The sequence below is a fragment of the Schistocerca serialis genome, chromosome 4 (assembly GCF_023864345.2).
Source record: "Schistocerca serialis cubense isolate TAMUIC-IGC-003099 chromosome 4, iqSchSeri2.2, whole genome shotgun sequence".
NCBI classification, from domain to species: Eukaryota; Metazoa; Arthropoda; class Insecta; order Orthoptera; family Acrididae; genus Schistocerca; species Schistocerca serialis.
This window is the reverse complement of record NC_064641.1, coordinates 561542391-561555866: the sequence shown is the minus strand read 5'-3', so window position 1 is coordinate 561555866 and position 13476 is coordinate 561542391. Positions and strand designations below refer to the sequence as shown.

The 13476-nt window shown below is 50.1% G+C and overlaps 1 protein-coding gene across 1 annotated transcript in view; it reads right to left on the bottom strand.

Moving 5' to 3' along the window:
• The window catches only part of LOC126474609 (5-hydroxytryptamine receptor-like), a 191516-nt gene extending 178297 nt beyond the window's left edge, over positions 1 to 13219 (bottom strand). The window contains exon 1 of the mRNA XM_050102086.1: positions 13180 to 13219. Coding sequence (XP_049958043.1) covers positions 13180 to 13219 — 40 coding nt within the window. The remainder of the gene's footprint in view (positions 1 to 13179) is intronic.
• Between the last annotated feature and the right edge of the window lie 257 nt (positions 13220 to 13476).

Below are 13476 nucleotides of genomic sequence, written 5' to 3'. Positions count from 1 at the left end.
ATAGTCGAGCGGCTGCTCATAAGCCACACATCACGCCGGTAAATGCCAAACGACGCCTCGCTTGGTGTAAGGAGCGTAAACATTGGACGATTGAACAGTGGAAAAACGTTGTGTGGAGTGACGAATCACAGTACACAATGTCGCAATTAGATGGCAGGGTGTGGGTATGGCGAATGCCCGGTGAACGTCATCTGCCAGCGTGCGTAGTGCCAAAAGTAAAATTCGGAGGCGGTGGTGTATGGTGTGGTCGCGTTTTTCATGGAGGGTACTTGCATCCCTTGTTGTTTTGCGTGACACAATAACAGCACAGGCCTACATTGATGTTTTAAGCACATTATTCCTTCCCACTGTTGAAGAGCAATTCGGGAATGGTAACTTTCAAAACGATCGAGCACCTGTTCATAATCACGACCTGTGGGGGAGTGGTTACCGACAATAACACCCCTGTAATGGACTGGCCTGCACAGAGTACTGACCTGAAGCCTATAGAACACCTTTCGGATATTTTGGAACGCCGAATTCGTGCCAGGCCTCACCGACCGACATAAATACCTCTCCTGAGTGCAGCACTCCGTGAAGAATGGGATGCCGTTTCCCAAGAAACCTTCCAGCACCTGACTGAACGTATGCCTGCGAGAGTGGAGGCTGTCATCAAGGCTAAGGGTGGGCCAACACCATATCGAATGCCAACATTACCGTTGGAGGGAGCCACGAACTTGAAAGTCATTTTTAGCCTGGTGTCCGTGCATAGTGCAGTAGTATCATAGTATTCTAATTCTGTAAATCAATGATAATATACTTAATGGGCTGACATGTATGGCAATCCAAGCTGTGCATAAACTAATGTTGGGGGTCTTAACCTCATAAAGGATTATAACTGTTGTGAAAAGGTTCCCGGTAACGTAATAAATAGGGCCTGCGCTGTATTTTCGTAAAATCATTTGCCTCAGTACCACACAAACCCTTAATTTCAGAAATATGGACATATGGTATAGGAAACGAAATTGGTGTAAGCAGAGTGTATTAATGACTATATATTCGCCATCAACTATCTGCCGATGTTCCCACTTGCGTCACTCTATGTGTTTTGCAGTAAGAGAACAGGAACTGAGTTTACTTATTTTGTCAGCAGTAAAATTTGCAAAAAGAGTCTGTTTTCTTCATGTGTCAGTATAGCTCGAGGATCATATATATGCATAAGGAAAAAAAAAAGGATGAAATAAAAACAATAAAATTTCTCTACGAATGTTCCAAAACGATATGCCTTTTTAGGAGTATATTGCAGTTCATGTAATACAGAGCCTTAGCTAAACCACAAAATATTTCAGTACCAATAATGAATCATCTATTAATATGAATAAGGAATGAGATGCTGTCATTTCTGTAATTTATTCAAAGTGAGAATATTATAAGCCTAGAGCCAAGTCTAGCTACAATTAATTTTATCAATTTGAATTTAACTCAACGGGTGGACAGTTGATATTCTATAATATCGTTTGGCACTCATCAAAATTCGATGTAAGTTGTTAAAATCGATAAATGGTAATCATCCAGCCAATACTTTACCACTTTTTGGTGTAAGTCTGCAGCTATTATATTCGTCTGCCTTATTTTAAGCCGCATTTTCGAGACAGTCGCAAAACAGAAAAATCATGTGGAATACATCAAGCAATGCCCATATTTCCACAGGCTCTGGCGGGTCCCACGGCACCGGCCGACTGCCTTGTCACCTGTGCCAATGCCGTCATCGGATGCGATATGGAGAGGCGTGGTGTCAGCACACCCCTCTCCCGACCGTTGTCAATCTTCGTGACGTGGAGCCGGTATTACTCAGTTAAGTGGCTGCCCAGTTGGCCATTCGAGTATGATTGCAAATCTCATCAAGGAAAAATTCCGTAATAGTACCTGGAATCGAACCCTGGTCCTCCGCATGGCAGCTCGCCGCGCTGATCACTCAGCTACGGAGGCAGACCATATTTCTTAAGAATGGTTATGAAATTCACAATGCAGTGTTTCACGTATTAAGTACCCCTAATAACTGTAGACATTCTCTCTCTGTTCAGGTTTGCATCTGTCCTATTGGTTGGACTGTCGCAAAACGCGTAGCCTAGTGTACTGCTTTTTTAACTGCGACTCTGTGGGTTATTCACACTAAGAGTTTTTACGTTTTCGGGAAACGTGGACTCCGGGAAAAGCTCCATTATTTGAAGTGACACGAAATCAATTCCAAACGGGGATTTCCGGCCTCATAGTTGGAAATTTACAGTACCTGAAGAAAGAAGTGATGTGGAACAAATACAACAGAAGGTTAATTTTATTTCTTTCTTTAATTTAAAGCGTTGCAAGATAAGGCTACGATGCCAATATGAGATGTACCGAAGCGCATAGGGCAGAACGTGCAGGTTTCCATGTCCTGTGTGGACTCAGTACAGGGTCGTTGCCTTGTAAAGGGTGATTCACTGGGTCCAATCCAGCATCTGTCATAGAGTTGGCATGTGTTGTATGTGTGGATTTACTGTGTGTAGCATTTATGGTTACTCTGAGAATTACAAAAAAATTTCATCTTGAAACATCGTGTGATATGTGTAAATAAACATGAGTAAATAGGCATTGGGAAACTAGGTTAGTTACAGGCACTGCGTGAACAACATTTTTTTTATTTTAATCACCGGAAATTTTTAGTGAGTTTGGAGTTTGCAGTGCACTTCTTCTGCCATTTAGGACACATTTCTGCTCCACCTTGCAAAGCCAGAATACTGTACCAAAATGCTGGGGGACCTGTAGGCGATCGACGATTGGTAAAGCTGCGATTAAATATAGTTGGTGAAATCCATTACTGGTCGATTACACTGTTGACAATCACTTTCTGGAAACATGTAGTACTTTTATATTACCTGAGAGTCGTTTGGAGACACTTCAAGTGGCGTGGCAGGTGTACTAGTATACCTTCTAATAGAAAAAGCGTATTAACTTTAACAATACTAAGCAAAACTAATTCGTCCTTGAAAGAAGTGGCGTACAAAACACACGTCTAAACGAATATTGAGTACTGCTTATCAGTATCGGGCTCTCATTTGAGAGGATTAATACAGCAGGTAGAGACGATCCAAGAGTTTTTTTTTTCCTTTATTGTAATTTTCAGCACCTCATACAAGGCGGGCTGGCAGCAGCTTAATACGCCGCTCTTCAGCCGAATGGGGTACAATAATATGAGATAGGTGACACAGAAAATACAAAAAATGGCGGGCAAAGAAAGTAGTTACAAAAAAACAAAAAAACAAAAAAACAAGAAGCCGTTCACGTTGGACGAAAAAACACTAACACTGGTTGACACGGCGCACAAAACACGGAGAGCTGCGACGGCACATGTGAACAGTGGAGTTGTAACTGCACGAAACACAAAACGAAGCACACACACTAGACACTGACGGCGATGATCTCCGGCGCGCGAATGTTCACCATGCGTGTGCGAGTCCGGGGACCTGCCAAGAGAGGAGGAGGAGGAAGGGGAGTGGGAGAGGGAGAGGAGAGAGCGGAGATGCCACGGGCAGGGGAGAAAGGGGGGAGGGAGGAAGGGGGGAGGGGAAGCCCGGGGGGGAAGAGTGGTGGAGGGAGGGGACGGGGGAAAAGGAAAGAGAAGGGGAGGGAAGGGAAGAGAAGGGAGGGAGGGAGGGTGCCTAAAGGAAAGGACACCGGAAGTGGGTGGTGGGGCAGGGTCAAAGTTGATAGGAGGGGTAGATGGAGGGGAGGAGGACATCATCAGGGAGGGGGAGCTGGCGGAAGCCACCTTGGGAGAGAGTAAGGAGGGTGGAGAGATGGAGACCGGGCGGGACGTGGGAATACAGGCGCGGCAGCGGGCGGGGATGGGAGAGGATTGGGGAGACGAGCGGGTGAGGAGGATCGAGTTTACGGGAGGTGTACAGGATCCGTATCCTTTCAAGGAAAAGGAGGAGGTGGGGGAAGGGGATGAGATCATACAGGATCCGCGTGGTGGAGGGGAGACAGATGCGATAGGCGAGGCGGAGAGCATGGCGTTCAAGGATTTGGAGGGATTTATAAAAGGTAGGGGGGGGCGGAGATCCAGGCTGGATGGGCATAACAAAGGATAGGGCGGATGAGGGATTTATAGGTGTGGAGGATTGTGTAAGGGTCCAGACCCCACGTACGGCCGGAAAGGAGCTTGAGGAGACGGAGTCGGGAACGTGCCTTGGCTTGGATTGTATGGAGATGGGGAGTCCAGGAGAGGCGACGATCGAGGGTGACGCCAAGGTACTTAAGGGTGGGAGTGAGGGCGATGGGACGGCCATAGATGGTGAGATAGAAATCAAGGAGGCGGAAGGAAGGGGTGGTTTTGCCTACAATGATCGCCTGGGTTATCGAAGGATTGACCTTGAGCAACCACTGGTTACACCAAGCGGTGAATCGGTCAAGATGGGATTGGAGAAGGCGTTGGGAGCGTTGCAGGGTGGGGGCAAGGGCGAGGAAGGCGGTGTCATCGGCAAACTGGAGGAGGTGGACGGGGGGCGACGGCGGCGGCATGTCCGCCGTGTACAAAAGGTACAGAAGGGGGGAGAGGAGGGAGCCTTGGGGCACACCGGCGGAGGGGAAAAAGGTGTAGGAATCTGTGTTATGGATGGTGACATAGGAAGGACGGCGGGAGAGAAAGGAACCGATCAGACGGACGTAGTTAATGGGAAGGGCAAAGGTTTGGAGCTTGAAGAGGAGACCGGAATGCCAGACGCGCTCATAAGCGCGTTCGAGGTCAAGGGAGAGGAAGATTGCGGAGCGACGGGAATTAAGCTGTTCGGAAAGGAGATGAGTGAGGTGAAGGAGAAGATCGTCGGAAGAGAAGGATGGCCGAAAGCCACACTGGGTGACGGGAAGGAGGCGGTGCTGGCGGAGATGCTGGTGGATGCGGCGGGTGAGGATAGATTCCAGGACCTTGCTGAAGACCGAGGTAAGGCTGATGGGACGGTAGGAGGAGACGGCGGACGGCGGTTTGCCAGGTTTAAGGAACATGAGGATACGGGAGATTTTCCACAGGTCGGGGTAGTAACCGGTGGACAGGACTACATTGTAGAGCCTGGCCAGGGTGGAGAGGAAAGAGACAGGAGCTTCACGAAGGTGACGGTAGGTGTCACGACCGTGACCAGGAGCGGTGTTGCGTTTTGTGCGGAGTGTATCAATGAGATCCTGTGTAGTGATAGGGGCATTGAGTTCCGTGTGTGTAATGTTGTCCAAGTACTGGAAACCAGGAGCGAGGGGAGGGACAGAGGGGTCAGTTCGATCGCGGATATCCGGGAAGAGGGAGTAATCGAACTGGGGATCGTCGGGGATGGAGAAGACATCGGAGAGGTAGGAGGCAAAGTGATTGGCCTTACTAAGGGTGTCAGGGAAGGGGTGATCATCGTGGAGAAGAGGATAGTAGGGGGAGGGTTTAGTTCCGGTAAGGCGACGGAAGGCCGACCAGAACTTGGACGAGTTGATTGGTAGGGTGGCATTTAAACGGGTGCATGTCTGTCGCCAGTCCCGGCGTTTCTTAGCCGCGAGCAAATTACGAACGTGTCGCTGGAGTTGCCGGTGGCGTCGTAGTGTGTCCGGGTCACGCGTGCTGAGGAAGGCACGGTAGAGACGACGGGATTCACGGAGGAGGAGAACGGCCTGTGGGGGTAAGGTAGGACGGTGGGGGTGGATGGCGACAGTAGGAACGTGGGCCTCCACGGCCTCAGACAAGGTCTGCTGGAGAAAGGAGGCGGCATGGGTGACATCGTCAGGGAGGTGGTAGGTAAGAGGGTGGCTATCGACCTGGGTGGAAAGGGTATCCCGGTAGGCATTCCAGTCGGCTCGGGAATAGTCGTGGACATACTTAGGGGGAGGGTCAGTACGAGGGTCGGGGCGAGGGCGACGACCATCTGAAACGGTGAGGAGGACAGGGAGATGGTCGCTACCAATAGGCTCCAGGACATCCACCGTTATGTGGCCAAGGAGGTTGGGGGAGGAGAGGATAACATCAGGAGTGGAGTTGGATTCAGGACGGGTATGCCGGGGGATGGGGACGAGGTCACCTTGAAGGGTGGAGAGGAACCGATGCCATCGCCGTAACTGGGCAGCGGAACGACTATGCATGTTGAGGTCGGCGGCGATCACGTAGGAGGAAAAGGTACGATCGACGTGGGAGAGGAAGTCGAAGGGAATAGGAGCGTTGGGGCGGACATAGATGGTGGCGCAGGTAACGGTAAGGCCGGGGAAGAAGAGACTAAGGATCAGGTGTTCGGTGGGGTCGGGAAGGAGAGGTTGGAGCCGAACGGGGATCTGGCGGTGGTGACCAATGGCAACTCCGCCACGCGCAATCGGGAGGGGATTATCGAAGCGGTGGAGGAGGTAGGGCGAAGTGTGAATGGTGTGGTGGGGTTGGAGGAAGGTTTCATTAAGGAGGAAGGCATCCACACGGTGGGTGGCAAGGGTGTGCAGGAAGAGGTTCCTGTTGGCGGGTAGGGAGCGGATGTTGTTGAAAAGGATACGTTGCTGTCGCGCCATGATAGGGATTTAGACGAGGGTGTCGAGGCGGGAGAAGGTGAAATGGGCCTGGTTGTTGGAGTAGGTGGCGTACATCTTGAGTTGGAATATGGAACGGGCGGCGAGGGAGATCTGTTGGAGGATGTGTGGGCGCTGAAAGGGATGAACATTCTGGAGGACGATGGTAAGGAACCTGATGATGTCCTCAGCGGTGGGGGGGGGGGGGACGAAGGGAATTGCCAGGAGGGGTGGGGGCGTCCAGGGGACGCAGCGCCACAACCGCTAGACCACCGCGGCCGGCGGTTGGAGGGGGTCGGGCTTTACACTTTTGGGAGTAGGTGGAATGGGGGAGATTGCAGGTATTGCAGGAAGGAGGGGAAGGAGGGATTGGAGGTTGGGGCACTGCCTGAGGAAGTGCGCTTGCCGACAATGCGGGCAGGTGGGGGCCTCGCGGCACTCAGCTGTGGGGTGCGCGTTATAGCGTAGACACCTCTGGCAGCGCAGGGATTGAGGAGGGGAACGGGAGGGGTCGACCTTGTACCGCTGGTTAAAAAGGAGGGCACCCTCCTTCAGGAGACGGTCAATGGAGGGGGCGTGCTCAGAAAAAACCCGCATAAGGCGGGTGGGGCCGGCAGCGTTATGTATGTGGCGAACCGCACGCACCTCCAAATGGGGATGCGCCTGGAGCTCCGCCAACACCTCCTCCTCCATGATCACTGGACTAAGCCGAGTGATCACGGCGGTGAGAGTTGGCGGGCGACGCGGAGGTTGGGGTTGGCGGGAGGGAGGTGGTGAAGGAGCAGGGGTGAGAGAGGCATGAGGGCCAAAGCGGGTGACAGGGATGCGGGAAAGGAGGTAGGTGTGGAGGGTTGGGCTGGGGGAGGAGATGAGGACCGAATCTTGGCGAGGAGTGAGGAGGGAGATGGGGGCACCAGGACAATGCTGGCGAAGGAAGAGGGTGAGGTTCCGGGCTTCAAGGAGAGAGGGATCAGGGCGGGAGAGGAGGTAGCGGTAGGAGGAAGGGGGAGAGGAGGAGGATGAGGGGGCAGGGACAGGCGGGGAGACTTCCATGGCATCATGGGTGGGGGAAGGAGGACGAGGCGCAGCCTTTTTGGAAGCAGAGGAAGCAGGAGTGCCACTGGGGCGCTTGACGGCGGTGGAGGAGGTGTGGGGGATGGGAACAACGGGAATGTGGCGGGGAGGGGCAGGTCCCGGGGCCGGAGTCGGCGCCGGAGATGGTGACGGTGACGGTGAAGGCGAAGGCGACCGCGACGATGACGATGACGGTGGCAGTGGCGGCGGTGATGGCGAAGGTGACGGGGAGAGCTGGGCGTGGGCAGTGGCCCGACGGGCCACCACCCGAGCCGGAGCTGCAGTGACAGGCTGGGGGAGTGGGGGGAAGGGATCAGAACGAGAGGAGCGGGAGGAAGAAGCGGGAGAGGGGGCGACAAAGATAGAGGGTGAAGGGAGAGTGAGGAGAGGTGGAATGGAAGGAGGGGGGTGGGACATCCAAGAGTTCGCCGTATTCCTTTTTACGTCTGAGGAACATTGTGTTTCCACCGAGCGTACCATGCAATACGACAAAATGACATTTTTGGCTACTGTTAATTCGTTTGGGGGTTACATTATTTAAGAGTCCGTAGAGATACGCACGGTAGAAAACCCCATTAACTGGAACATCGGGTTTCAATTGGGTAACGCATGGAATCCAATTATCTCCACGAATTCGTCGAGTTCCACAGCTATCGGCGACCCGCTGAATATCTGTTTCGCATTTCCGCCGTTTAGGGCGCTGAATGCTGTTAGTTGATCAGTCTTGCAGTTACAGAGCTCTTATGAATTTAAGACCATGTCAGTCTTCAACGGCTCGTCTGAAGATGTGTGGTTCGTGCCCGAATGTAATACCCCGAGTGGCAAAAGTCGATGACTCGATATATTCCCGTAATATCATCGAGTATTACTTCCTTATAAATCTTGCAAAGTGAAAACGGAGAGAAAATCTGGGCCATTAGAGCTCATAACGAGGAATACCGAAATTCGTTCGCCTCACGCACAATTAGAGAACGAAAGAAGGTGGAAATGAGTGACAGGTAGAATTTCCCACCAACACACACCGCAGAATTCCCTAACTGATGAAAAGTACCCTGACAGCCCTATGTAACGAGCAATTGCCCATCAGTTGCCATAAGAAGCGGACCTGCCAGTATAAAGGAGGCGTGGAGCACTGCGTTGTGAGTAGAGGAGCAGTACCAGATGAATGGGTCTCTCAGGAGGGCAGAGTGAGTTCGAACGTGGAATCTGCTACATCTACATACATACCCCGCAAGCCACGGTAAGATGCGTGGGTATCCTGTATCACAACTAGTCGTTCCTTTCCTGTTCCACTGGCAGATAGAGCGAGGAAAAAACGACTTCCTATATGCCTCCGTGTGAGCCATAATTTCTCGTATCTTACCTTCGTGGTCCCTTGGCAAATGTTGGCACCGGTAGGATCGTTCTGCAGTCAGTTTCTAATGCCGGTTCTCTAAATTTTCTCAGTAGTGTTCCTCAGAAACAATGTCGCCTTCCACCCAGGGATTCCCAGCTGAGTTCCCGAAGCATCTCCGCAACAGTTACGAGTTGTTCGAACCTGCCAGTAACAAAATCTTGCAGCCCAACTCTGAATTACTTCTACGTATTCCTTTCATCCGTTCTGGTACGGATCATAAACATTTAAACAGTACTCAAGAACAGATCGCACTAGCGTCCTATATGCGGTTTCCTTTAAAGTTGGACAAAACTTTCCTAGAATTCTCCCAATAAACCGAAGTTGACCATTAACCAATCGTACTACAATCCACACATGCTCGTTCCATTTTGTATTGCTTTGCAAAGTTATGTCCAGAAATTTAAACGACCTGATCGTACCCACCAGGGTAGCCGAGAGCGCTAACGCGCTGCTTCCTGGACTCGAGTAGGCGCGCCGGCCCCGAATCGAATCCGCTCCAGCGGACTAACGACGGGGGCAGGTGTGCCGGCCAGCCTGGATGTGGTTTTTAGGTGGTTTTCCACATCCTGCTAGGTGAATACCGAACTGGTCCCCACGTTCCGCCTCAGTTACACGACTCGCAGACAGTTGAAACACGTTCGCACTATTCCATGGATTACACTGATGCAGACAGTTGGGATACACACACTGTCCAGGGGGTGGTGACAAGAAGGGCATCCGGCCATCCCTTAAAATTAATGCGCCACATTCGGTTAACCATAACAGCAGACCCCGCCAGTCGGGATGAATGCTTGGAAAGAGATCTAACCGACCTGACTGTGTCAAGCAGGACACTACTAATGCTGTATCCGAACATTACTGGTTTGTTTTTCCGCGTTAACTTACACTCCTCTACATTTAGAGCTAGCTGCCATTCATGACAAGAGCTAGAAAATTTGTCTAAGTCATCTTATATCCTCCTACAGTTACTCAACAACGACACCTTACCGTCCACCACATAATGAGCAAACAATTGCAGATTGCTAAGCACTCTCTCCACCAAATAATTTATGTGTGTGGAGAATAACAGAGGTCCTGTAACAATTCCCTGGGGCATTCCTAACGATAGCCTTGTCTCTGATGAATATTCGCTGTCAAGGACAACATACTGAATTCTATAACTTAAGAAGTCTTCGACCTTTCACATACCTCTGAACTTATTCTTTATGCTTGTACCTTCTTTAACAGTCTACTATGGGCACCGTGTTAACCACTTTCCGGAAATTTGGAAATATGGAATCCGCCTGCTTCCCTTCATCCATAGTTCGCAGTATATCGCGTGAGAAAACGGCAAGCTGAGTTTTGCACGAGCTACGCTTTCTAAAACCAAGCTGATTAGTAGACATAAGCTTCTCGGTCTCAAGAATATTTATTACATTTGAACTGAGAATATGTTCAAGGATTCTGCAGCAAAACCTATGTTATGGATATTTGTCCGTAATTTTGAGCGTACGTTTTCTTTTCTCCTTGTTATACAAAGGAGTCACCTGCGCTTTTTCCCAGTCGCTTGGGACTTTGCACTGGGCGAGAGTTTGCGATGAATGCAAGCTAAGTAAGGGGCCAACGCCGCAGAGTTCTCTTAGAAAAGCCGCACTGGGATTCCATTCGGACCTAGTGACTTTTTTATTTTCATCTCCTTCAGCAGTTTCTCTACGCCATTGATGCTTATCACTGTATCGTCCATACGGAAGTCCGTTCAATGGTCAAACGACGTTACGTTTATACAGTTCTTCTAACGATTTCTTGAACGTGAAATTTAAAACTTCGGATTTCGTTTTGCCATCTTCTACCACCACACGAGACTGGTTAAAAAGTGACTCAATGGAAGCCTTAGACCCCCTTAGCGATTTTACAAAGGACCATGAATTTTCTCGTGTTATCTGCCAGATCATTTGCTAAGTGTAATGATGATTGTAGTTGTATGGTTCGGACATAGATCTTTTCATAGACGCACTAATTTCTGCTGACCTTTGGTTGTCGTCATTTGTGCGTTCTCGTTGGAACCAAGAGTGCAGCAGCCCCTGACTTCTCAGCAGTTTCCGAATCACGTCATTAAATCGTCTTGGGTCTTTCCCGTCCTTAATACACTTACTAGGCACGTTACAGTCGCTTTAAACTTTGCCCGTAATTCCTCTATGTCCATCTTACCATATCTAAGTGATGTCAGTTCACTGTCTATGTGAGATCCTAACAACGCTTATCCGCACTTTCTAGCAGGAATTTTCTCCTAGACTTCTTGACGATTTATTAACTTTTTAACCATAATTGCTATAATGACATCATGATCTCTAATCGCCTTTTCTATACTGACGTTGTCGGTAATGTTCGGCGTATTTGTAACTACAAGGTCTAAGATATTTCCATTGCGTGTGTTGATGCTGAACCAGCTGCTCAAGACAGTTTTCAGAAAATGTGTTCAAAAGAACGTCTAATGACTGTCTGACGTCCTATTCTACAGGGTGGTCCATTGATTGTGACGGGGCCAAATATCTCACGAAATAAGCGTCAAACGAAAAAACTATGAAGAACAAAACTTGTCTAGCTTGAAGGGGGAAACCCGATGGCGCTATGAATGGCCCCTCTTGATGGCGCTGCCGTAGGTCAAACGGACATCATTTTGAGCCTTTATTGCATTAATGTGGTATTTACAGGTAATCATGCTGTAACAGCATGTGCTTTCCGAAATAAAATGCTCAAACGTACCTACGTTCTGAATTTTAATTTTAAAAAAACCTATCTGTTACCAACTGTTCGTCTAAAATTGTGAGCCATATGTTTGTGACTATTACAGCGCCGTCTGTCACAAAGCAAAAAAAGTGGTCCAACTAAAACATTCATATTTCTTTACGTACTACACGAATATGTAATAAGAAAATGGGGATTCCTATTTTAAAAAACGCCGTTGATATCCGTTTGACCTATGACAGCGCCATCTAGCGGGCCAACCATAGCTTCATCTGGTTTCCCCCTTCAAGCTAGACAAGTTTCGTTCTTTGTAGTTTTTTTCGTTTGATACTTATTTTCGTGAGATATTTGGCCCGGTCATTATCAATGGACCACCCTGTATACTCGGTATGTCAAAGTCGCCTCCAACTAGTAATGCATGATCTGAGTGTTTAAGCGCAATTGATCCTGAACTTTCTTTGAAAGAGTCTAGAAATGTCATTGAAGAATCGGGAGGCAGGTAAATGCATCCAACAATTTACTTGGTTTCTCCTACACCTGTTGCGACCAGATAACTTCTCTGTCACACTCAACCTCGACCTCACTAGAGAAAATATTTTTGTCAACTGCAATGAACAGTCCCCCTCCTGTGGCCTCTAATCTGTTTTACCGATGTACGTTGCCGGCCGAAGTGGCCTTGCGGTTAGCGTCCGGCTTTCGCCGCCGTGCAGTGCGGACGTGTTGTTGTTTCCGCCTGCGGAGCGCGCGCGCTCGCTGTTGTTTACATTTCAGCGGCCGTCACTTACGTGTCGCTTACGTGCACTAGAACCATGGCCAACCGTTTTCGAAAATCAACATTACGATTACACTTCTGCAACGAATGCGCACGACTAAAGGCCTTGGAAGTGGAACGCTTCCTACACGACGTTGCTAAGATCCCAGCTTCCGACATCTTGGGCATCCATTTGTCCATATTAAGCAGTATTGTGTACGTCAAAGTCGTCAATGACGCGGTATGTGAAAGAATACTTCGTGACACCAACCATGGATTACGCTTTTGGCACGCCGACGGCAATGTCGGAGCGGTCACTGTCGACCATGCCGGCTTAGGAATGCGCACCATACGAGTTTTCGAACTCCCGTTCGAGCTTCCGGCGGAAGACGTTATCGCGGCTTTCCGTCCCTATGGCACTGTACATGGCCACACTGCCGAACGCTGGGCTCAATTCCAAACGTGCCCCATTCTTAACGGTGTACGGCAGATCACCATCGACCTCCATCGCCACGTGCCATCTTAGTTGCAAATTAGCGGGTGCCGCGCGGTTGTCATATACGACGGCCAACCCAAGACCTGTTCCGGGTGCGGCAAAGAAGGCCACCTCAGATCTGAGTGTCTTCAGCGACGCATCACCCAATTGCCAGCCGCTACCGTGGAACCTTCGGCTCCGTCGACGGTTTTACCAATCACCTACGCATCGGCGCTCTCTTCTCCTCCCACCGGCCGTCGCCCATCGGACCTCGTACCGGTGACCCTTCCAGCTGCTACGGATACCGCCGGGGCCGACAAGTTGCGCTCAAAGCCTGACGCTACTCCGGAGCCACTGCCAACAGCGACGACTTCCGACACCCACCCGCCTGAACATATGGACGCACCTTCATTTGACGTTCCCGCGACGGCCTTCCTCTCAGAGCGACGCAACTCCCTTCCCTCTTCCGACACCGTGGGACGAGCCCGCAAACAATGTTTACCTAAGAGGCGCAAGAGGAGG